The sequence below is a fragment of the Catharus ustulatus genome, chromosome 3, assembly GCF_009819885.2.
Source record: "Catharus ustulatus isolate bCatUst1 chromosome 3, bCatUst1.pri.v2, whole genome shotgun sequence".
NCBI classification, from domain to species: Eukaryota; Metazoa; Chordata; class Aves; order Passeriformes; family Turdidae; genus Catharus; species Catharus ustulatus.
The window spans coordinates 50,226,123-50,249,906 of record NC_046223.1 but is presented as its reverse complement, the minus strand read 5'-3'; the positions used below and the strand labels follow the sequence as shown (position 1 = coordinate 50,249,906).

The 23,784-nt window shown below is 40.5% G+C and overlaps 1 protein-coding gene across 1 annotated transcript; it reads left to right on the top strand.

Moving 5' to 3' along the window:
• Positions 1-1,623: 1,623 nt before the first annotated feature.
• Positions 1,624-22,696, top strand: RAB32 (RAB32, member RAS oncogene family). The gene is made up of 3 exons (XM_033056722.1): positions 1,624-2,057; positions 18,689-18,966; positions 21,135-22,696. The coding sequence occupies exons 1-3, from the start codon at positions 1,829-1,831 to the stop codon at positions 21,282-21,284; spliced, it is 657 nt and encodes a 218-aa protein (XP_032912613.1). The 5' UTR covers positions 1,624-1,828; the 3' UTR covers positions 21,285-22,696.
• The last annotated feature ends 1,088 nt before the right edge of the window (positions 22,697-23,784 follow it).

Here is a 23,784-nt window from a genome sequence, read left to right as displayed (position 1 = left end):
GAATGCTGTCTTTTCTTGCCTTATTTTGCCAAACAGCTCTTCTTTTCACCTACTCCCATCTACACTGCATGCACCATCTTTGTGTGACATGGACATACACATTCTCCAAAAGCCACCTGAGCATATCTGGATCATTTTACTGAAGCCACTAATTTAAAGCATTGCAAAGAAATTAGTATGGGAAAAAAAACTGTTACAGTGTCAGGAGCAACTGGTGATTGTTTGATGGATGTTATAATATATTTTAACTACTACTTTCTTTCCCACTGGGGGCATCCCTTCACTGATACTCAGATCTCCCCTTGGGTTACCTGCCTCTGTACACACAGGCTGTCCAGGTGACCACATAACATTTCCCGTTTGGAGTGATTGTCATTGCTCTCCGGCAAAAAATAGTTATGTTTAGGTATTTACGTGATAAACAAACATTATAGCATGGAGACACTACCACACAACCTCATCCTCTTGTTACTGGCACAGACACCTGGCATTGTGTGTTTCATTTGGAAAGTATGTTAGCAGAGATTTTTTTTTTGCCAGCACCTGTAGTCAGCATACATGGCACTACATGGTCCTAAGGTCAGGAAACTTGTTTTATGTTGGTTTCTAACAATGTGTCTAGTTCAGATGTGGATGCCTCATACCTGGACGTATTCTAGACCTGGCTCTAAGGGGCTTTGAGCAATCTGGTCTAGTAGAAGGTGTCCTGGTCCATATCAGGGAAGTTGGGACTGAATGGTCTGCAAGGTTCCCACCAATCCAAACCATTCCAAGATTCTGTGATTGCCTACGGTAATTTTTAAAACAGCCAGAAAACAACAAAAATATTTTATTAGTTCTTTATATAGATGAATATTTTATTAGAACAGGAGGGAACCAAATGCTTGGTGGCAATCCTGCAGATGAGGAGGTGATTTCTGCCCTGCTCACCCGCGCCTTTTCCGTAGGGCAGCCGTGGTGGCGTCACTGCTGCCGCCTGGGCGAGGGCCTGTGTGTTTGTCCCGGGCGGGCTCGCCACGGCCCTGCCCGCACTGCCGGCCCTGTTTGTCCCGGGCGGGCTTGGCATGGCCCTGTGTGTTTGTCCCGGGCGGGATCGGCACGGCCCTGCCCGCTCTCAGCCCTAGGCCGCACCGCAGGGCCGGCGAGGGCGGGGAGCGGCCCGGGCCGCAGCACCCTGCGCCCACGGCTCCCCGAGCTGGCTCCTGGGAACGGAGACTGGGAGCGAGCACGGGCCATGGAACCTTTCTATCGCTACGCATCCTGTCTCACGGACCGCTCTGCCATAAAACAGACGTGGGGAGAGAACCCGGCTGCTTTCAGAGTTTTCACCGGGAGAAAACTTCGCTGCCGCCACCACCACTTTGGCAAAGTACCAAAGAACGGTACCGACGGAGAGCGAACACTTTCCCAAGGCCAGCCCTCTTCTGAGGCTCGGCACCCGCCATGGCCACCCCGCGCTGCCCTGCCGCCCCCAGCAGCTGCGGGGGATGTCTCTCCTGCCCCGGCTCGTTCCTGTTCCCACCTCCCGCCCGGTGTCCCGGAGCGTCAGGCCGGGCCGGTCCCTCCCCCCCGCCCCTCCCGCCGCCCTCCCCCGGGCCGCTATAAGCCCGCGGAGTTTCCGCGTCCTGTGACTGCAGTCAGGTGGTGGCTGAGGTTCCCCGCTCCCTCCCACCCTCTGTCCGGCTTCGCTTTCCCCCGCCCGGCAGGGGCCGGCCCTGCGGGGAGTCGGCTGAGGAAAGTTGGAGGGAAGTTGCTGGCTGGGAAAGTTTAGAAGCGGGAGAGCTGCGGCCCCGGCAGCCCGGCCTCTCCGCCGCACTCCACGGCAAGGATGGCCGGCGGGGAAGGAGCGGGCAGCGGCGTGCCGGAGTGCCGGGAGCACCTCTTCAAAGTGCTGGTGATCGGGGAGCTGGGCGTGGGCAAAACCAGCATTATCAAGCGCTACGTGCACCAGCTCTTCTCCCAGCACTACCGGGCCACCATCGGCGTGGATTTCGCGCTCAAAGTCATCAACTGGGACAGCAAGACCCTGGTGCGGCTGCAGCTCTGGGATATCGCAGGTACGGGACGGGCTGGCCGCAGGGTGCGCGCTGTGAGCCCGGCTGTCGGGGCCCGGCGCACGGCTGCTGCGGAGGAAAGCGCGTTTTGGCTGGGAAACCTTCCTTCTTGTTTTGCGTCTTCCCCCTGTTATACGCAACCTGTTGTTCTTGCCTCTGAGGTGTACGTAGAGGGAGGTCTTGATGTAGGAGTGAAGTTTTTCTACAGGCTTCGCTCTCTCCCAATAGCAGGCTTCGTGGAGCCCTAGGCTTAGCCCAGGGTTTTGTAGCAGTCCTCGAACAGCTGCTTTACTCTCACTGCTGGATCCGGGGCTCCCGGAGTATTCCTGCTCTACTGCTCCTCCTGACCTGCTCGTCTGGATGGTGGTTGCCTTGGCTATGGCTGCTGCTGCAATTAATTCAAGGCTATGGCTCTGTAATTCATCTAATGGCACTGTGCTTTACAGGTTAAAAGTAGCTCTAACAGCTAAGATTGTCCTCAAAGGAAGAATGCTTAAACTTTGCATCGTTGGAGTCGCCTGGCTAATTTAAAAGTAACTTTCTTCCCTGCTGCATCGAGTGAGGGCATGGAACATCTATTATGCTTAGTTCTATATTCAAATCACAAATTAGTGTATTAGATACATAGTTGGAGCGTGTGGAAGCAGAAAACTCCTGTCCACTTGTCCAAACCATGCATTATTCCTTTCCTATATGATTCAAACCTGTTCTTCAGCATCTCTGTTTCCAAGACTCCAGCTGTATACCTGCCATGGTTAGTATGATGTTAAATGCTGCAGAACAATCTCTGTTTTGCCATGGTCTCATAAGAGGTCTGTCCCTCAGCTCCATAGTCACCTTGGTTGGTATTGCATTTCTAGCTTTGTGTGCCATCCAGGTGTCAGCCTGCATCTCTCTTCATCCCTATCTACCACACTCAGAATATCTCCTTGGATATGAAAAAACAGACCTTATTTCAAATGCTGGTATTTAAACTACTGGAAGACACAAGGGGAAAGACCTGGTAGTTACTGTTTCCATGAACTTAATGCTTATCAGTGGTAGCTCAGAAATAAGGAAGTGAGACATGTGGCTGCTGTAACCCTGTGACAGACCAGCTGTACCTCAGCTTCTGGTCTTTTTTGTTCTAAAATGCTTCAAATACGATTCCTCAAACTGAAAAGCCTTCTTACTGCCATATGCTGAAATACACTATGGATCTTTCTGTTGCTGGCCTGTAGGGCAAGTGAAAATACTTTCTAAATGCTGTTTTGAAGAGCAAGTAAAATATTGGCAAGCTTTCTTTTCTGATGTGTCCCTTTTTTGAGTCAGCTTTAAATTTCTATGACTCAATTAGCAGTATCAGTGTAAACTGCTGCAATCCTCTGGGAATATTTAGCGAGCTTGGGGTTCCAAAGATTGAAGAGGGGAGGCTGTTGGCATCCTGGAGTTTGGCAAGCTGCCATGCTTGTTTGACTTCTCAGCCCTTAGTTGCTCAGACTTGGGTAGGCTGTGTGCTTTGCCAAAGCAATCTGTTTCAACAGCATAGACAGAATCTTAGCTTTAACTTGTCACAGAGTTTGGACAGAACCTATTTACAGCTTGGGAAGTTATATTAATACATTAATGTAATGATCTAGAAGACAATATTTTTCATTCCTTATTATTTCTTGCTAGGTAAATTAAGAGCTGGTGATAAATCCCTGGAGGCTTGTGGTAAATTGATTGAAGAATTAAATTGATTGAAGAATTAAAATTTTTCCTGCCAATGAAATATTTTTCCTATTTTATAAAACTTTAATGAAACCCCTGACTAGTATTTTCCAAGCAGATATGAAAAAGGAGGATACAACTGTTCTGCAGTTTGCATTCCAAACTCTTAATCTAATCTGCTAGTTTAGGGTATTCTGTTTCTAAAGGGCTGGGGGAATCTTGCCCAATGGAAAAAAAAAAAAAAAAACCAAGAAGAGAAGAAGAGACGTAATCTTGGTGGTTTTTGATTGGGCTGTGCTTAGCCAGTGTGACAGCAACAATTTAAACTTTTGTAGCACTCAACATCTGAGAGTTAATTGCTAGAATAAAGAGTGTTTTAGTATCTGTAAGGATATTTGATGGTCTTAAAGCTGCTGAAGTCCTCGGCCTGGGAGTGTGTTCTGCAACTGTTTATGTACACAATCAGGAATATTTCTAAATATCTGGGGGTGTAACCAGATTTTTATTGAAGTTAATAGTTAAAGAACCAGGTTGAAGATGGCTTCTATAGTCATAGACAGTATTCTCTAAAGCACTTTATGGAAGCACAGTGTCTAAGCATGTGATAGTCATTCCTTTTTAACTCATCAACCCAGCTGTCTTCTGGCTTTCAACAGCTCGTAGATAATTTTGCCTGCTGGTGTGTGCAGACAAACGGCTTTAGATCTCTTGGAGAGATCTGAATCTTATGGTAAGTAATCTTACATGTGACTTCCCTGCGAGCAATGTCGTGCTGGCATTCTGAATTGATTTTGATGCATTTAAAAAGGCTGTTGAAATAAAGTCTAACCCTTAAGCATAGAAAGGGATGCTATTTTCACTAGATCAAAGCTTGTATATAACAGTTCATCATAAGAAGCTTTCTTTTAAAGAGCTGGGTGATGCAAACTAAGGTTTTTGTACCTACATCAATGATAAGAACTGACCCTGTGGTCCATGCATCAGATAAAGATCATGAAGCATATACTATGCTGGCTTCTGATGTGAAGATGTAGGAAAAGTGATGAGTGTTGTGCTGTTTGTTGCAATGGAGCACACTACTGGATGACTTCAAATTCTCGTGCTAGCTGAGGTTGTTTTGGTTTGTTTTTTTTTTTATTAGATAATTCTGTCAAATAGAGCATGACCGTGTTACACTGCTTATGCTTTTTTTTTTTTCTCTGCTGGAAGTAGCCCTCTTGTAAGGCACAAAGTAATGCAAATTCTTGCAGCAGCATCAAAGGGGAGGGGGTGCAAAATGTTAAAGAGGGAGGAGGGTTACTGTTGTGCCTAGAGACTCGTATTTCATGGGTATTCAGGCACTTTCATTTTTAGACACAAGTTGTAACTTCTTGAATAAAGGTTATGAAAAAGCTTGAGACTTAGACTGATCAGTCCCTGTCAAATTATCTTGGTTACAGCATAAAAAAGAAGCATTCTGAAATAAGCTGAACAGATTATATGGCTGTTCATGCAGGAACTTTAGCTGCCCTTAGGCATTATTCTTGGGTTTTCTGTTTGGTTGGATTTGTGTTTTGTTTTTATTTTGTTGCATGAAGTAATGAAAAATAAATCTTTCTGGATAAGTTCTGAAAGTATTAAAACCTTGATCAAAGGGCATAAATGATTGACAAAATTAAATAGGATGTAGAACTGAGTCATTGTGGTAAAGAGATGCAAAACAAAGAAGTCTTAATGATAGAGAAGTGTTTTTATGGTCTATTTCAAAACACTAGGTATTCCTACTTGACAAGTATGCTGTTGTAGTGAGCACTGCACTGACCACAGCATGCTCAGGAGGTATATGTGGGGTATTGATGAAGCTGTCAGATGATATTGAAAGAACACTTGAAGGATTTTTGGTAGCATAAAACTTTCAAGCTGATTTAGTAATGCCAGCAACTGTTAGCTTTTGTGCTCACATTGGTTATCACTGTCACTCACATCAGCCTTTATTAAGTGCAGTTTGCTGGAGAGTAGGAGTGGTAAAGATTGTAGATGGTGGCTTGAGTTCGACTTCTCGTGAAGAATGTCACTAATGGCAACTGGCAGAAAAAGTTGATTTTAAAACTTTTTTTTGAGGCATTCTGAATTAACTTCAGTGTAATAGCATTCTTCTTCCAGGATTATATTAGAATTTCTTTGTATAAATATTTCTTAAAACTGAAGTAATGCTTTAACTGGCTTCATAACATGGTTATGAAGTTGGCCAAACAGAAGAGGAATCATTGTACTTTGGTATTGTAAACGTGCTCTACAGACTTTTAAGAGCTGAATGATAAGCAGCATGTAGCATGTAAATTTGTTACTAATATCTTGCATGTGTCCTTGAGAGGAACCGCACTGTAACTTGTATGTATATACAACTCCCCAGAAGGATGGAAAAATCAGATGAAGTATTTTGGTTAAATATTAAGTTGAGGAAGAGCTGGAATAAACTGTCTTTTGTATGAAGACAAATGAGTGTTAAGATATGTGAGTTGATGTTAAGAGCAAGTTAACTTTCTAAGTAACTTTAAGGGTTATCTATAGATAGTCATGAAAAATGGGTCAGAGTACAGGAAGCCATGGATATGGCTGACTTTGAAAGGCATTCAGGCAATTATAGTACGTGAGGTAGTTTACTTCCATGTGAAAACTCTAGTTTCAAGCAGCTCTGTATTCCAGTTAGTCTGCACTTGTGCCACTAATGTCATAGAGGGTGCCAGGTTGCTTCTGTGTACTCGGGCATTAGCTTGTTTCTTGGCTTATGGATTTTTTTCTTTTAATAAGGTCTAAAACAAGTATTAAGTCATGTTAATGCATCCCTGAACGTCTATAGGGTAAGAATCGGAAAACTTCTGCTTCCATACCTGGCTCTGTGCCAGAGGCATGTATGCTTCTGTTGCTTTGTGGAGAAGTCTCTAGGTATGGCAAATTTGGAGGCAGCAGCCTCTAAAAGTAGGCAAGGTATTCTTGTAACAACTTTTCCTTAGTCACAATGTATGTTGAAGGGATTAAAATGGCAACTCTGGCAAAAAAAGCCATGAAAAGATTGCGTAGCTGTGTGCCTGGTACGAGTGAGTATAAGGTGGAGGCAAGATAATCCAGGTGTAACTTGCCCTCAAGTGTGAGGATTTTTTTCTCACCACTCTAAATATTAATGAGTGAAGGATGTGCACATAAATTACAGCATGAGAACTTGGAGCTTAGAGTTTTTTCAGAAACTTCTATGTTTTCTGAGGTTTTTTCCTAGTTTGTATGGTGATGGAGGTTCCAGGAGCAGCCTTCAGGTGGCGATTAGGAGAGCTATTATTTTGCTTACAACTGAGGCAGGTCAGAAAGCTCCCAGTCAGGGTTGGGGAGTCTTCTATGTGATTATGTCTGCAGACTCATGGAGATATGAAAGACTTAATTTCTGACTGCTTCCTGCTCATGCGTTTAAATAGAAATCTCATGAGAAGAAATTTACTTAAGGATTGTGCTTATTTGGAACATGCAAGACTAGCAGATAAAGTTTGGGGATGGGAAGCAGAAGGCCTGCTCACACAGATTTTTCTTTTTTGAATGCAGAGGCAAGAAACAGAATTGAAGGCTTATTTTGTTGGAAACCACCCTTCTGTGGGAAATCTTGTGTGGGTGTCCTTTCTTATGACTCTTCTGGAATAGCAGGATTGGGGCTATGAGCTTTCACTTCAGAATGACTTGCTGTGCTTGGAGCTCTACAGCTAAATATCTAAATAAGTGCTGGATGTGTTATACTTGGGTTTGGTGTTTTTCTGGCTTTCAGACATCTCTTAATACAGATTCTGGATGTCTTATGTTTTGGGAAACCTGTTTAAACACACTTTCAGTGAAATGTTTTCAAGTGAGGTATGATTGTTAGTCTAATGAAGGAATTTCATCAGAATTCTTATCAGTGCGCTATTATCAGTGGGGTACCAAAGCATTCATACTGGCAAAGGTTCTTTTGCTTAGTACTATGTTATGTAGCCACTCAAAGTACTGTATATGTTATCTTGGTCTAAGCCTATAACCATGGTACTGATAGAATTCCATAAGTATATGGGAAATGCTACTGTCTTGGTGGTGGTGTAAGTTAGTCAAGTACGTAATTTTGATTATGCAAGGCAAGACTGTTCAGTTAAGTGGGAGAATTGAGACAGATGTTCTTTGAATGTCTCGGATATAAGCTTAGAATTCCCTCAAAGGCATTTCAAGGTGTTCTATGAGAAATGGGGTTAAAGATGTGATCCTAAAATACTGCCTGATCTAGTACAGGCTTAAAATAAAGTTCAGTGTATTTATCTTACAGGTATTTTCAATTTTTGTCAACAATGGAAATGCACTTAATGCTTGAACTCTCGTCGCTATGAAATAGATTGTGCTTCAGCCTTATTTTCAAACAGATGTCACATAGCAGTTGCTCAGAAGTTTTGTGGCTCCTACAAGATCACAATAAAAGCTCTTTCCTACTACTCTGATACAGAGAATAAGGGATGGCTGGATGGATGTACATCAAATAGACAGGGGCAATCTACCTTAAAGGCAAACAATACCTAAATTCTTATATGCAATACAGTAGACAGGAGGAAAAATAATATATAAAGCTTAACATAACTAATTTTTGGACTTATAAAACAAACTAGAATACTTTGCAGAAATAATCATCTTACATGGGTCACCCACATTTCTGAAGGCAAGTATTAAATTCTTGTCCTTCGTGTAATACTGACTCAAGTAGTCAGAAATTAAGCTGGTTTGACAAGTCAAGCACATTGCACTTCAGAGACAAACTGGCGCAGACAATATTGAGTATGTACTTTTCTCTTAATGTGTGGCATTCACATGAATGTAAATAAAGCTTTATCAACTTCTCTTGCATCTTCAGAAGTTGCAACTTCAGAGTCTTGGTGCTTAACCTTATTTACATCTCTACTTTGCCTCTTACCAGTTTGGATTTCCTTGGATACACATTAGGACAGGGTGTTACCAAAGTGCACATGTGCAAGTACAGTTTGAATTGGCAAGTGCTATAAAGGGGTAATTCTCAATTTACAACATGAAGCAAAGAAAATAATCTTAGCTGACTGGTTCTGGGAAAGGTACTAGCATGCTGTGAAAACAAGGTTCTTCTCAGTAACAAGTGAGATCACTGGATTCAGCCTCACAGCTGTCAGGGATACCCTCCATTCCAGTGGTAACCACTGCTTTGCTTTTGTGGTCTGCTGTAAATGGTTCCCTCCAAATACTTGCTTCAGAGTTTCAGAAATGTGATATGCCATGTTAGAAAGAAGTGATTTGCAGGAAGGGGATGTCTATTTATATTTTGGCATGAAAATATAGGAATACCTCTTGTGAAATTCCTGCAGATGTTAAAGCTAGCATGACCAGCAGTAAGGAGTGACTACAGAGCACTGCATGCTTCTCAAGCTACTGTGGTACAATGTCCAATATTCAAGGATCTCTTCTGGCTATGTAGACACAAGAAAAGGATAAATGGAGTGAGATTATGCTTTGAGAAATGGTGGGATTTCAAGGATTTACACAACTTGCTTAGAAATAAATGTCTTAACTCTCTAGAGAAGGCTTGGAAACTCAGTAGCAGTGGCTTCTACATTAGCAGGTAATGAAAACAAATATTCCTTATTGTACAGATTTTAGCAGCTTTTGGAATAATAGGTTGAGAAGTAGCCTCTGAATGTCACTGCAAGCAGCTTGTGGGAGCTTGTTGTTGAAATGCTCCCAGGCTAAGAGTGCTGGGTAGAGCAGAGTGGCAACAGTTTGATACAAAATTCCAATCACACAAAATGTGCCATGACAAATTGACCATTTTAGAGATTAACATTTTTTCAGTCTCGTGATAAAGTTGTGTTGGAGACAAACTGACTTTAGAATTGTTCTCCTGTGTGCTGTGAAAGGCTGTAGTGCCATGCGGCATCACTGTGAAGTACGCAGTGCAGCTCTGGCTGCAGGATATCACACGAAAGGATATGGATCAGAGGGTGTCAGGCATGAAATAGCTTAACTCTGGCAGATTACTTGTTCGGGTAAGTCTTGTTAAAGCAAGGTAGGAAGTACCAATTCACGCTGTTGCTGGCATTAATTGGACTATGTCAACTCCTTTGAATACTAATGCAGGGGAGTTGTTCCATACATGCTGCATTTGACAGCTAGTTAGAAATTGTTTAGCTTGGTTGCACTCTGTTTTTCTGGGGATTGAAATCTAGTGCTTAAACAAGGGCTTTCTCACTTGCTGTTTAGCAAAGATGCAAAAAAATAGGTGAATTCTTATAGAAACATGACTGTCGTACTGCTGCATAAAAATCGTGATGTTGGACAAAAGCCCATTGGACTCTAAGTGCAGGGTGTTGCCTCTCAACTTCTTAAGGACAGAACAGTAAACTGTTGAAGTCAGTTTGGACAATTAAATCAAGAGTACAGGGAGCCATGGGAAGTTTCAGTCTTGCTGTAAAATTCCTGGTGAGGGCTATGTAATTATTTGAGAGAAAATTCTCTATCTTTGTGGAAGAGAATGGCATACCTTTTCGATTAGGTTGATAGAAGTGATTATAGCTCCTGGTGGAAATCTGGTGTCTAGCTTCCAGCACTTGCCATCACTGTGCTCTTGCTGTTTCATGGGTAGTGAACAGGACTGTCCTGTGTTGAAGTATAATGATAGCAAACAGTGAATGGAAGGGCTAGTCACTGATTTTTGAAATTTCATGTAGTTAGCAAATTGTTAGGTTAGAAACTGGCTGTGTTGGAAAATGGAACTTTAAAACAAATTGCTTCCTAACATTTCAGAATGAAATAGAGACTTCTGTGAACATGTGGAGATACCTTGTGATATGCTCTAAATAACCAAAATACTGCTGCACTTAAACTGATATTCATCAGTAACTTTTCAATGCCTACAGAGTGTCTCATACCTACTGTGTCTGTACAGTATATTGTCAGTGTCATGCCTCTGATGCTGCATTGTTCAACAGAACTGCTTCAACTGCACCCTGAAGCTTTCTAATATAGATATAACCAGAGGATCAAAAGTTGTCTCTTACAATAAAGTGAGAGTCAGTTGAACAGGGATTATTGGCTTTTGCCCGGAAGACTGTTCTGAAGCATGTGGGAAAGGATTAGTGTTGGGAAGAGGTCCATCTAGTGGTCTTAGTTACCTTACCCATGCCACCCTTAGTCAGAAAGGGCACTAGCAGTTGTAATTGTCTGAGGTTGCTTTTGTCTGTTAGAAACTCTAAATACTGCAGTCGGTGAAGCTATTTTTAGTACTTGTCTCATACAGGAAGATATAATATTCTAGTAATTCTCACTTCTTAACCTCTCTGTGTTTGTCACCAGAACCACAAATACCACTTTTTCGTAGTGGTGGAAAGTAAAAGTCAAGCTTGATGTTCCTTAACACTTGTAGGTTTCTAACATCTACTAGAGCTGCTAATGTCACAAAATGACTTGGGCTGCAAGGAACTCTAAAGATCTAGTTCCAACTCTACTGCCATGGGACTAGATAAGTTGCTCAGAGCCCCATCCAACCTGGCCTTTGAACATTTCCAGGGATGGGGCGTCCACAGCTTCTCTGAGCAATCTGTTCTGGTGCCTCACTACCATTACGGTGAAGAATTTCTTCCCAATATCTTATCTAAACCTACTCTCAGTTTAAAGCCATTTCCCCTTGTCCTGTCAATAAATAGTCCCTTTCTGTTTCTCTTGTAGGGCTCCCTTTAGATACTGGTAGGCCTCAGGTCACCCTGAAGCTTTTTTTTTTCTTCAGGCTGAACAATCCTAACTCTCTCAGCTGGTCTTTGCAGGAGATGTGCTCCAGCCCTCTGATAATCTTCATGGCTTGCCTCTGGACTCACTCCAACAGGTCCACATCCTTATGCTGGGGATCCCAGAGCTGGATACCATACTCCAGTTGGGGTCTCACGAAAACAGAGCAGAGGGGGCAGAATCAACCTCCCTTACCTTTCTGACTGTGCTGCTTTGGCTGTAGCCCAGGATACAAGTGATTTTTTTTTCTGACCATGCTGTGAGTGCACATTGCTGGGTCATGTCCAACCTCTCATCCACCAGCATCTGTAAGTCCTTCTTGGCCCAGCTGCTCTCAATCTGTTCATTCCCCACTGTATTTTGGGACTCCAACCCAGTGCAGCACCTTGTACTTGGTCTTGTTAAACCTCATGAGATTCCCATGGGCCCACTTCTCAAGTTTGTCCAGGTCCCTGCGGATGTCATCCCATCCTTCAGATCTGCCAACTGTACCACTCAACTTGGTGCCACCTGAAAATTTGTCTATTTCATTAAATAACTGCATAGTTCAACACCTCTGTGGGTTAACATGTATAAGGCCAGGAGCCATCTGGTATTAACAGTCTTGGAGTCTGTCTACTCTCAATCTATGGCTGCTATCTGTGGAGAAAAAGCAGCTAGACATACTTGAACGTGAGCTGTAATATTGATAGTGGTTTGGTTAGCCTACTTCTTGCAGAATAACAGATCAATCTAATTAGGTAGGACAGTTCTGGGACAAGATGTGCTGGTTTGGGGAGATGGGGGATAGCTGTCAGCAGTGGTAACTTGCCAGTGACATGCTTATATATATCTTTAAATAGGAACTTCAGTCAACTCGCACCTGACCCTGGTAATGCTAAAATGTATATTAGATGTCTGGAGAACTGGGAGGCTCATCCTCAGGGCAGTTCCTGATATTTGCTGTATTGTGCTAAACATTCACCTGTCATCCTAAGTGTGGTCTTTTCCCGCCTGTGGCCCTTGAAGGGCCCAGGTGAGCTTTGAAAATGACAGTAATTCTAACTCAATTAGAGGATTGAACTATATTCCCAGCCATTTTGGTTGGTGATTTAGATTAAATCTATCATACTGAATAACAATAACTTTACTGGGAGTTGGAATTGTAAATATGGAACTGTCATTGGGTGTTCCTGGGGGAGCGGAAAAAAAAGCTTTTACTTATTGTTCAATTAGTCTTTTTTACTATATGCATTGAATATAAGTACAAATGTTCCTGGAAATGGATTGAATCAATTTAGTTGTGGAGTTTGGCACTGAAGTTTAAATGCTGGAACTGTGCCTGCACACTGGTCATTAAAGTCAGAGTAGTTAATAGCAAGAACCTAAAAGCCGTAGTGTTGGCAGTCAGAATTGGTCTGGCTGTCTTTGAATTTTGGTATGAGTGACTATTAGTGGTCATGGTAAGTAGTTGATCTGAGAATGCTCCTCACAATACAAGGAGATTTCTTTTAAGTATTTCCAGGTTAAGAAGTGGTTTGTTAAAATCAGTCACTATAGTTTACTAAGCATTCCATGGTGCCTGCGATCACTGCAGTGTATAGTAACTGTTGATAGAAAAGCAGAATGAATGAAATGAGCACTAGTAGGAAACTACTTCTATGTGTTTTGAGCTAACTGAATTTGGTTCACTAGAACTGCTGGTCATTTTGTTTACTACTGCAGTTATTGCTGGATAGTTTTTTGGGTTGGTTTTATAGGTTAAACTTTTCCTGTGTGACTTATTCCTTCTTTCTTGAATTTTAACTGCCTTTTCAGCTATTTGAATTCTCATCTTTAGTTTTCTGAACAACAAAATTGCTCAGAGATCATTGACTCTATTCATAAACTGAGTGTTTTTTGTTATTTTTCAAACTTTTGGCAACTCTATTATTTGGTCCAGTGTTGTAACCCACTACCCATGATTAGGAATGGTGTGTCCCTTGATTCCTGTGGAACCCGTGTAAAATCTATGGACTGACCCCTCTACTACCCTATTGGCAGGAAGTCAAGTTTCCCTCCCCCTCTTTTCCTGACCCTACAAAAGTTTCCTGTGCTTGGGAAACTTCCTCTTTGCCCCCTGGAAGCCATAAAGAAATAAACCAAGGAAACCCCTGTGAGAATGAACCTCTTTATATCTTTTACCCCCAGTTCAATTCATGCTATTGTCCCAGGCTTGCCCTGCTAAAGTTACTAAGAGGGGGGTAAGCCTTGGATACAGTAGCAGTCCAGGAAAAACCTGCCTGTTTCATTGCTGTAGTCTTCTAGTTAATAGCGAACAGCTTGGAAGTAAAACTCTTTAGCTAGTTGTACACTGACTTTTGGGTGACTGCAGTGTTGACTATGTATCTGTACTTTAAGGTTCTGATGTAGAACTTCCAAACTTGTTAAAATAATTTTTTGCATTCTGGCTACCCATTAAGCTGATTATCCTTTTAAAAATGGCTTGAACTAACGTTGCTTTAATGAAAGAAACTACTTAGCCACTTTTGCTTTTGTCAGATGCTTATAACCCTTGGTTGTCTCTCTTCCTCATTATGACACAGCTTCTGGAGGACTCTAGAACTGTTAATCTCATCTGAAAGAGAAAAACTTAGACAACTGGACAAGGTTCTTCCATCAGTGTTCCTGATGAGATATTAAGGTTTTAAATGCGACTAACACAATTCTCTTTTGAGTTACATGGCTTCAGATAAGGTAAAGCTTGGATTTTTACAAGACAGAGGAACTCTGGCTATACTGTTATTGACAGGGGTAAACTAATATTTACCTTCATAGCAAATAAGAATAGCTGGGGAAACTTCTTCTGGATGGAACCTTTCACTCTCTGAGTAAGTTCCTGTTAGTTGATGTAAACTGCCTATTAACTCATGAATCTAGTAAGTAGTCTGCGGGAAGGAAGCCTGACAAACTAATTATGCATATCCAGCAGTCATTTGTATATGTAAATTGCTTTTTCTAGCCCCAGTTGCCACTATGTAGGAGAAGTTACAACTTGACATAATAAGTGAAATAATAGGAATGTAGGGTGCCTTTTGTTAAATATATGCAAGAACTGCTAAAATGATAAGTCATGCTTCTGTAATAAACAGGACACGAGTGTTTCTCCCTTACACTGGGAAAGACTACTCTAGAAACTCTTTAAAGTGTACTTCAAGGCAAGGTTACAATGATAACTTACCTTTTGCAGTAAAATAAAGGACAAATGTAAATGTCAAACCTGGATATCATTTCTTTCATGTAGTTTTTAACTTACAGCTCACTTCCATTGCAACATAAACTGGGGAGTGACAATAACTCCCAAGTTGTAATGCAGTTTTAAACTCAACTTTATTCCTGTGGTGCTGCTGTAGGGAATTACATTAGTTCCTGATGCGTGTCATTGTGCAAATATTTCACTTAAGGTTGCTGCAATTACTGGAAAATATGGTGGCAATATGTGCTGAGTCATTTAGATATGAAAACTGTGGTTAGAGAATGCAGAACTTTGCATTATGTTAAGTCACTTCCATACCCCAAAATTAAACTCCTGATCCCTGTGAATGTCCTGTATCTTATCTCCTAATTTACATATGAACTACTAAAACACAAACTATACTCTAGTGGTACCATCAGATTTATGCCTAGTCACTGCACCTACCAGAATGATTAATCTTGTGATGTCCTTTCTATACTGCTGTACTAAGCAATTACTTATCTTCCTGCTCTCTTCTTTCTAAGATTATACACACTGGAGATTTTAAGTCTAATTTCATCAGATCACTTTTAGCCTTTTTCTCCTCTGGGGATATGATCCACTTTCTGTATTGTTCAATGCTGTTGTCACACATGGAGAAATTACTATGGCAAATATCTTGCTGGACAGAGGAAGGAGCATGGCAAATCTCTGAACTGTGCATGGCAGAAGTTGACACATTTAGTTCTAAGAACGAAAAGAATGATGTTCTGCCTTGAGACTTTGGAGGATTAGTGTTTTCTAGTTTGGTTTTTCTGTATGAGGGTTTGTGGGATTGGTTTGGGCTTTTTTGCAAGCAGAAAAGTGCTTGCAAAAGCTCTGCCTGGAAGTCCTGTTAAATTTTCAAAAGACTGTCTAGAATGCCCTGTGTCCTAGGCAAGAAGGTCAGCATGTGCTTTGTCAGTAATGATAGGGCTGTAAAGAAAGTCCACTCCTCTTTAAATCCTTTTCTTCCTCATGCTGTATACCATTTACCAAAAAAAGTTATACCTCCTGGGCAGGCCATGTTTTATTGCTTCTGTCTTTGTACGAAATACAGTATATCTATCTTCATTAGACTTTCAGACAGGATGAAAGAGCAGTTGTAAGGTAGTATTCAGGTCAGATTTATTGTTAGTGGATGTGAATTCTAAAGGTGAAAACAACTCTGTAATAACCTGGTTTGGGTTACTCTTGAAAGAGGGAAGCACTTGTATTTGGCTGTATTTGACCTATTAAAAGGCATTCATGTTTAAGAATACGATGCTGTTGAGCTTGGGTGTTTAAGGGTAAGAGATAGCAGATATTCCAAATATAAAGCTTATATCTAGTAAGTAGAGATAGAAGCTTTCATGCTGATAGGCACATCAGTTTTCTACTTTCACCCAAATTACAACTGTGGAAGAATATGTGCTGATATTTTTCTAAGTCTGAAACTCGTGCTACAAGAGAGATAAGAGTTGCTGGAAATAAAAGTTAAATGATTTTTGTGGACAGCCAAAACCCATGATTTACACTCTGGCTGCTATTGAGTACCAAGCAACATATGGTTCCATGCTGACTTTGATTCCTAGCAGAGCTGCTCTCCTCTTAACGCTGTGAGAAACCACTCCTTGACTCCTCCTGATCTATGCTTTGTAACTTTGTTTCTTTGGAAGCTATATGTAACACAAACTAATTTCACCTTTTTGTACCCCTTAAAGGGGCTGGTTGTGCATATTACAGCAATGGTTATTGCTATAGAAGGCAATATGGCCTCTTTGCTGACTGTTTTTGTCTTTAAAGCTTTTTTGGATGGGAAAGCAATAGGCAGGATGGGAGTCCTTCAATGTCCTTCACTGTGCTCGGTGATTTTAACATTGATATCTCCCCACATTGGATACTTTAGTGTTGTCCAAGGTATTCTCATGTGGCAGGAATTGGTGGTGAAACTAACAGCTAGACAAATGGAGAAGCTGAGAAGAGGCTCCTCAAAACTTGTGTGGTGCCCTGTGCAGTGACTGGCTTAATGTAACTAAATTTGACTGTGTGGAACTCCATTAAACCCCAATCAAAACTCCCAAAACAGAAATCCCTACATTTGAAGGGTAAAGTTTCTTTCAATGTGGCATCATTGGCATGCAGAAGTAGTAAAAGCCTTCTGATCTAACTCTTTCCTAATGGTACCTGATTAGTGGAAACAGTGGTCAGTGATATGGTTTGTAGTAAAGCTTATTCTAAAAACCTCTTTTAGGCATAAGAGTGCAACCTAGGGAGACAATGTGAATTACTTGAGTACTCTGTTTAGGAGAATTGTATTAGCAGTGTAGTTTTTCCAGAGGTATAGTCACGGAGATGCAGGCTTGGCACCTGACTTGTTGCATAGCCTTTAAGTCCATGGCATAAATGCTGCTTCAAAACTTGAGTTTTGAGTATGGAGATAAGAGCTTTCTTCTTGGATCCTGCTTGTTCTTGCACAAGAATCAGCCAGTAGAAAAAAATGTAGTCTCCATTCTGAAGAATATGCTGGGTAGTGATGAAGTTTTCTGCAGCATTGTAGTTTAAAGTGTACAGACAGAAATGAAGTCAGCTTCTTTATAGTTCTCTGGAACTTTACTGTGTCTGCTACTGTTTTCAGACCATTCTAATAGCTGTTTAGGCAACCTTTTCTGAAACTGTCTGTAGGGAATGACCTAATCATACTGTGAAGTACTGACATTAAAGTGAGGCAAGTGCAAAAGCACACTGCTGAACAGGCTCTCTTGTCAACTTCCTTCATCTACTGAATTTCTGTCTCTTTATGAGAAGGTGATAACACACCCAATTCTCCTTGTATCTGTTTGTCCTTCCTAATCAAAGATGGACTTGAATGTTTGTAAACAGGGGACAGCTAGGTTTCCAAATGCAGCTCTTACTTTATATGCTCTTAAACCTCATATGCACTAAAAGATAAAAGCTGAGGTAGTGATACACTGTAAAACTAAATCATAGAGTTCAGGGACTGTTTTTCCCAGTGAAGACTTCCCAACAAAGCAGGAAGTTATTTTAGTAGCCCAGACTTCCCAAACAATGTGCTAGGACTTGATACTGCTAGACACACTCAAATGTAAACACACCATGATAGTCTGACCTTTCAAACAGAAGAATAAGTGAACTGGCACACTCATTTCTGCATTTCAAGTATTCTGGCTAAAGTAGTTGTACTTCATAAGAAAAGGCTTTCTTTAGTATTTTTCTGCTTGTGGGCAATTGATTTTTTTTTTTTTTGTGAATAAGTGTACTTTACTTGTTTTAATCCCAGGATTGCTGTAGAACTTCTACAGCTGAAAATTAATCCAAAGTAAGTCTTTGACTTGAAAAAAATGAAGTCAAAGTTAACAGATTTAGCCAGAACTGTAAAGCTAACAACTCCTTTTGAACTTGCCCCTAAGGAAAAAGCTACAATATAGGTGACTTCTTCAGAAGGCACTTTGAAAGCGGTTAGCCTTGAAGCTTGCAAAACTTTGTTGCTCACCATTTGGCAAAAGGCTGAGTTTGTGCAAGTCTTTAGCTGAAGCAACTAGATTAAGATATAAGCCTTAATATTCTTTGATGAAATAATGATTTTGTATAGCTGTGCCGCTAGTGTCTTTTAGGCATTGCTTCTCAAAGAACTCTACTCAACAAATAAGTTGACCATATAAGTTGAGTAATAAGTTTATATTAAGAAAAATTTCAAGTGGTATTTGGGACCGCAAACTACTTCAAGCGCATCTGACTTGTCATGTGTAGTATACATGCTAACTGTTACAATGAACTTACATGAGATAGAGGAGGCTATGTTTTGTGCTTTAGGTGACTAGACTCGAATGCCAAACTTCTAAGAATTAAGCTGGTGCTGTAGTTGATTTACACTGAATACAGTTCATGCTTTAACATAAATATACTCTATGACTGTCCTCTCTTTCAGGCCAGGAGCGCTTTGGAAATATGACCAGAGTATACTACAAAGAGGCAGTTGGTGCTTTTGTGGTCTTTGATGTCACAAGAGGCTCCACTTTTGAGGCTGTTTCAAAATGGAAGCATGATTTGGACAGTAAAGTACTACTTCCCAATGGCAGCCCCATCCCTGCTGTTCTCCTTGCAAACAAGTGTGACCAGAAGAAAGATGGCAGCCAGAATCCCTCTCAAATGGACCAGTTCTGCAGAGAAGGTGGCTTTGTTGGATGGTTTGAAACATCTGCCAAGGTGAGCTCAGTAGAAAAATATTCTTAGTCTCTTGAGTATTGGCATAAGAAGGGTGACTATAATCATGTAGGAAGTAAAGTTATCAAATATAGCAAGTGCAAGTCAAATTCAGCAAAATTTGAAGAGATGTGCAGGCTAGCTTCATTCCTGAAGATGAGGCATATTTGGTTTAGATTAAAAGTTATGGTAAGTTCAGAGCAGCTTGAAACTATCTGGAAACATCAATTATCTGAGTTTGATAAGTTTTTTTCATCTTGCATTCATGAGGATCAGTCATTATTTAAATGTTATTACTACTAAATGCTGATCAAGCTCCCCAAAAGATACAGGTAATCTTTAGGCGCAGTTTTTTAAATTGCTTTTTCTGTTTTTACTGTTTTGTGTGGGAAAACTGCAAGATTTGACATGAACAAGCTATTTGCTTACTCATTACTACTTAGCCACCCTTTAGTGTTGCTAAAGCACTTTTTTTTTTATCAGGCAATGTCAAGACTGAACTGGAGAAAAACAAATTTTTCTGTTTAGTAATTTGAGAAAGACAGCTGCTTTATTCAGTTAACCTTGAGTAATTTCATGTATTGCACAGTTTTAGTCTGCAGACTTTTTGTCAATGCACAGATTAAACTGGCAGCAGCTTAGTTGGAAGTGAAACCCAGTATTTCCTTAAAGCTCAACTGATCCTTAAAAAGAAGGACTCCTCTAGATGAGGACAGTGTGGCTGAAAGACCAGATTACTGGTCTGGCTGATAAATACTTTATAAAGTAAGATAAGCCTCAAGGTCCTGCTTTTCCCTTGGCTTGCCTACTTCCTCTAACTGCTGCTGCTGGAGTGTCACACAGTGATGTTCAGACAACTCTTAAAAACCAAAGAGTCTCTAAGAAGACTATAAGAAACAAAGAAACAAGTTGCTCTTCCATTACTTTTAGAGAAGGATACACAGTTAAAGGAATTATTTAAATTAGCTAACAATTTGTTTGCATTTGAAAACATATTTCCAAACTCACTCATGTGTTACTAAAAACTGTTTTTAATATCCTTTCTACTCAAAAAGAACACCAAGATTATGCTTTGGTAAAAGTTTTCCCTGAAGCTTTACCTCCATGTAATACTGCTATGTATAAACTGCATCATGGCTGAAGAATAAATGCAAATAACATTGGAAAAAAATCTAATGCGAAATCCTAGTGAAAACTTGCATTTTAAGTAGCATTTAAAAGAGGACAATGTGAAACAAGAGAAAAATCTATACAGTAAGTTCTAGTTTAAGTATTAATTGACTTGTTTAGAACTCTGAAGAGCTGTAGTTGAAATAGGAAAAATTTAGGACAACCATCTTGTTTTCTAAATATACCAAATTTTTAAAACCAGTTTATGGTTTTAAATCCTGCCCACTTGGATTTCCTATTAATCTGCTTTTGCCTTTCTGTTGGAACTGATAACTGGATCTTAAGTCTAGTCATCAGTAATATACTGGTTTGGTATTTCTTCTTGGAACCAAAGATGAGCAATTCCAAACATGGCTATGCTACCAGATGGCCCAACTAGGTCAAACATGTGGCCAGAGACTTCTTGGCACTAGCCTGCTTGGACCCTCAGAAATGGATATTCTGACAAAGAAAGTCTCTTAGTATCCTGCACACATACGTTCTCCAGGGTGTACGGGAAGGGACTTTTCAAACTATGCACAAGAACATGTAGAGTGGCTAGATGAGGCACTTGGAAATAGTTGTGACTTTGAGGCTCATGGAAAAGATCCTTTTACATGTATAAGTGCATCCAAATTCCATCAGAAACAGAAAAAGGCTCCAAAATGTAGGACAATACTACGGATCATGTAATTGCCTGGAATCCTTCCTGATGCAGAAATGCACTTTGGTATTTGTGAGTCTTCCAAATGCAGGTGACACTGACTCCCCTGTCTGCCTACTAGATTAGAATCAGAATTTAACTTGTAATATGGATGAATAATTTTGTCTTCAACCTTTCTGTTAACTTCTTCAGAAAAGTGTGAGCAATGACTTATTGCACCTAAACTGTTTGTGTTTGGCTGATGAGACTGAAGACTTAGTTTCTTTTGGACAGCTCTTTAATAGAAAAGTGTAACTGTTAGTAGGAATGTGTGACTGTTTCAAAAAGATCACTGACTTCCTTGCTTTCAACATTTTAGGACAACATCAACATTGACGAAGCTGCTCGATTCTTGGTGGAAAATATCCTCGCCAATTACAAAACCTTTCCTAATGATGAGAATGATGTGGGGAAACCAAAACTGGACCTAGACCCATTGAAAGCAGAGAGTAAATCACAGTGCTGCTAATGTAACCACTGTTCAGTAAATGTGATGGGATGAGCAGCAGGACTTGCCTTAAATCAAAATGCTGCTATGGTGCTGCGTTGTGACAATCCATATGGGGTGTCTGGTACTATCTGAATTGGTGACTTGTTTGGGTGTTTACATATTCTTGTTTAGCATGAAACTGAGTATCTTGAGTTATCATTCCACTTGAGTGTCTGCATCTAAGTCTGATTAGTGTCTTCTTACTTGAGAACATAAGGTAGTGTTTACACTCCTAAAAGGAACAAAGACAACATTCAGTGTCTAGTTTGCTTCTAGGACATATGCTACATTCCAAATGGGACTCACTTTTAGCTGAATAGACTCTTGCACCTTTAAAGTAAACTGTCTTTGTCACCATTTATGTCCCACTTGAGCATTCTCACCGGCACAATTATCCCTATTTATTATTTCCACCATGAGGAGCTGTCTCATTGCTAGCTCTCCTGGATCAAGACATCCCAGAAATCTTGAAGGTGCCAATGACAGATGAGAGGTATCTTTCCTAATGTGATCATTAAGAGTGAGTGGAGTAGCTGGCTTTTACCACTGAGTGAAAACAAGATGGTTAAATTACTGTGTTTAACAAGGGAAAGACATGGTTATAGAGATACTAATAAAAATACATCTCCAGCATTTTAAGGCTGAATATTTTCAACTAATACTTTACATATGAAACACAGTGATGAATACAATTGTACTGCTGGCACATAGTTATAGTAACATCACCCCTATGCACATCCAGAAATAAACATCCAGTAACCTTTTCATGCACTAACACTGAAAACTTTACCAAGACTACAAAAAGTAATTATCTCACTGTCCAGTGATGAACTTGCTTCTTTTTTCTTCTGTCTAGAGATGGTTCTGAATACCATGAGCAAGGAGAGAGGTCTTGAGGGAAATAGCTTAATTGGTTCATGCTAGTCTGTCAACCTTTCTGCCCCAAGCTGTGTCTTTGTTAGTTTTAGAACTCTTTTGACTGCTTTGAACTAATGAACTGGCTTACCAGTTTGTAGCTATACTGAGATGCTTATGTTTCTGTGTTATAACACTCATGTATTTTTGGCAGCAAATGAAGTTCAAAGGATTAGAGATATTTCGTGGTTCTTGAAAGTGTTCTGGAACTCTGGCTCTGCTTGGCTCAAAGGCTTTGAAGCTCCTCTTTATTTTAAGGTTTCTTCTGTCCTGGTACCTCATTGCTACTGACTTCAGAAGTCTTACCTTGCTGGGTTTGATGGTGCTGATGTTTAGGTAAACATCAGAATTCGATATATGCAGGGTTTGATAATATGCAGGATTTGATATACTTTAATCTGTATTGAGATTTCTTAGGCTGTCTTTTTTCTAAAGAGTAACATACTTTTTAAGAGTTAAATAAATATATTTGGGCATCTTTTGTGTGTTGGTGTATGCTTTTGAGAACATGAATCCTCACACATGTTTCACCCTATACTCAAATGCTTTAACTGACATATGAAAATAACTATCTTCTAATATGTGCTGCGTTGAAGAATTATTTAAAGTTACCACAGTAAGGTTTGGCATAAACTAAAACTGGGTTTATTAAGCTTTGTATTAGAAGATAATTCAGATGAAAAGGATCTTAGGTTGTCGAAGTCAGTGTCTTTCTCTAAGTAAGGTCATCTCACAATGCTTGGGTGTTCATGTGGTCTGGTCTTAACCTCAAACCATGGAGACTGTATGGCCCTGGGAAACTTGCTTCAATGCATGGCTTTCCTCAGGAGTTGAAACTATCACAGTGTTCCCATTCAATCACTTGAACAACTCTATTTTGACTCACTTTTGATGTTTAATCTCCACTGTGTTGTCTTTTTTTTTTCCAACTTCAATTAAAGCTGTACAAATGTAAATGCCTACTTCACCTCCACGGCTGGTTTCCCCAGCTGTAGTGGATTGTGGATTTTTCTTTAATGCTTAGATTCAATAGGAGAATGAAGACCAAACTCAAGCTTTGTGACTGCCTGAATGCATGAATCTCCTCTGGGTCGTGTCACTGATAACCCTGTGCAGGTTATTTTCAAGAACGTCAAAACTTTTGCTTGAAGAGCTACTGCCACTATATTTAAGCGCTTTCCTTGTTTTGTACATAGCTTCTTCTAAACCTCTGCATGAATCTAGAAAGGACATGACTCTAAAACTGGTGCAATATATTGGTTTTCATACAGGTTGTCACTACTGAGGCCGGTAGTATAAAATTGCCTGCAGGATGGAGTATTTTTTTTTTCAAATCTTCCCTCACTTGTCTGAGGAAAAGAATTTGAGCTGTAATAGAATGCTAGTCTTGCTTTGTGCTAGAAACTGCATTCTCTATACCCCTCTGTGGAGAAGGAGCATTGTGATATTGAAGACTGAGCAGGTAGATTGGGAAAGCTAATCCAGTCAGAATGAGAAAACTGTAAGGATAGAGTAGTGTGAGGAAGGAAATGGTAGCATCTTCCTGGTGGAGGAAAATGGGACT

What these genes read in the sequence shown, in the direction of transcription:
- RAB32 (XM_033056722.1), top strand. Translation starts at nt 1,829, where the DNA reads ATGGCCGGCGGGGAAGGAGCGGGCAGCGGCGTGCCGGAGTGCCGGGAG. An exon ending in GCAGCTCTGGGATATCGCAG is followed by an intron (nt 2,058 to 18,688) that starts GTACGGGACGGG and finishes CCTCTCTTTCAG; the next exon opens with GCCAGGAGCGCTTTGGAAAT. An exon ending in GGTTTGAAACATCTGCCAAG is followed by an intron (nt 18,967 to 21,134) that starts GTGAGCTCAGTA and finishes TCAACATTTTAG; the next exon opens with GACAACATCAACATTGACGA.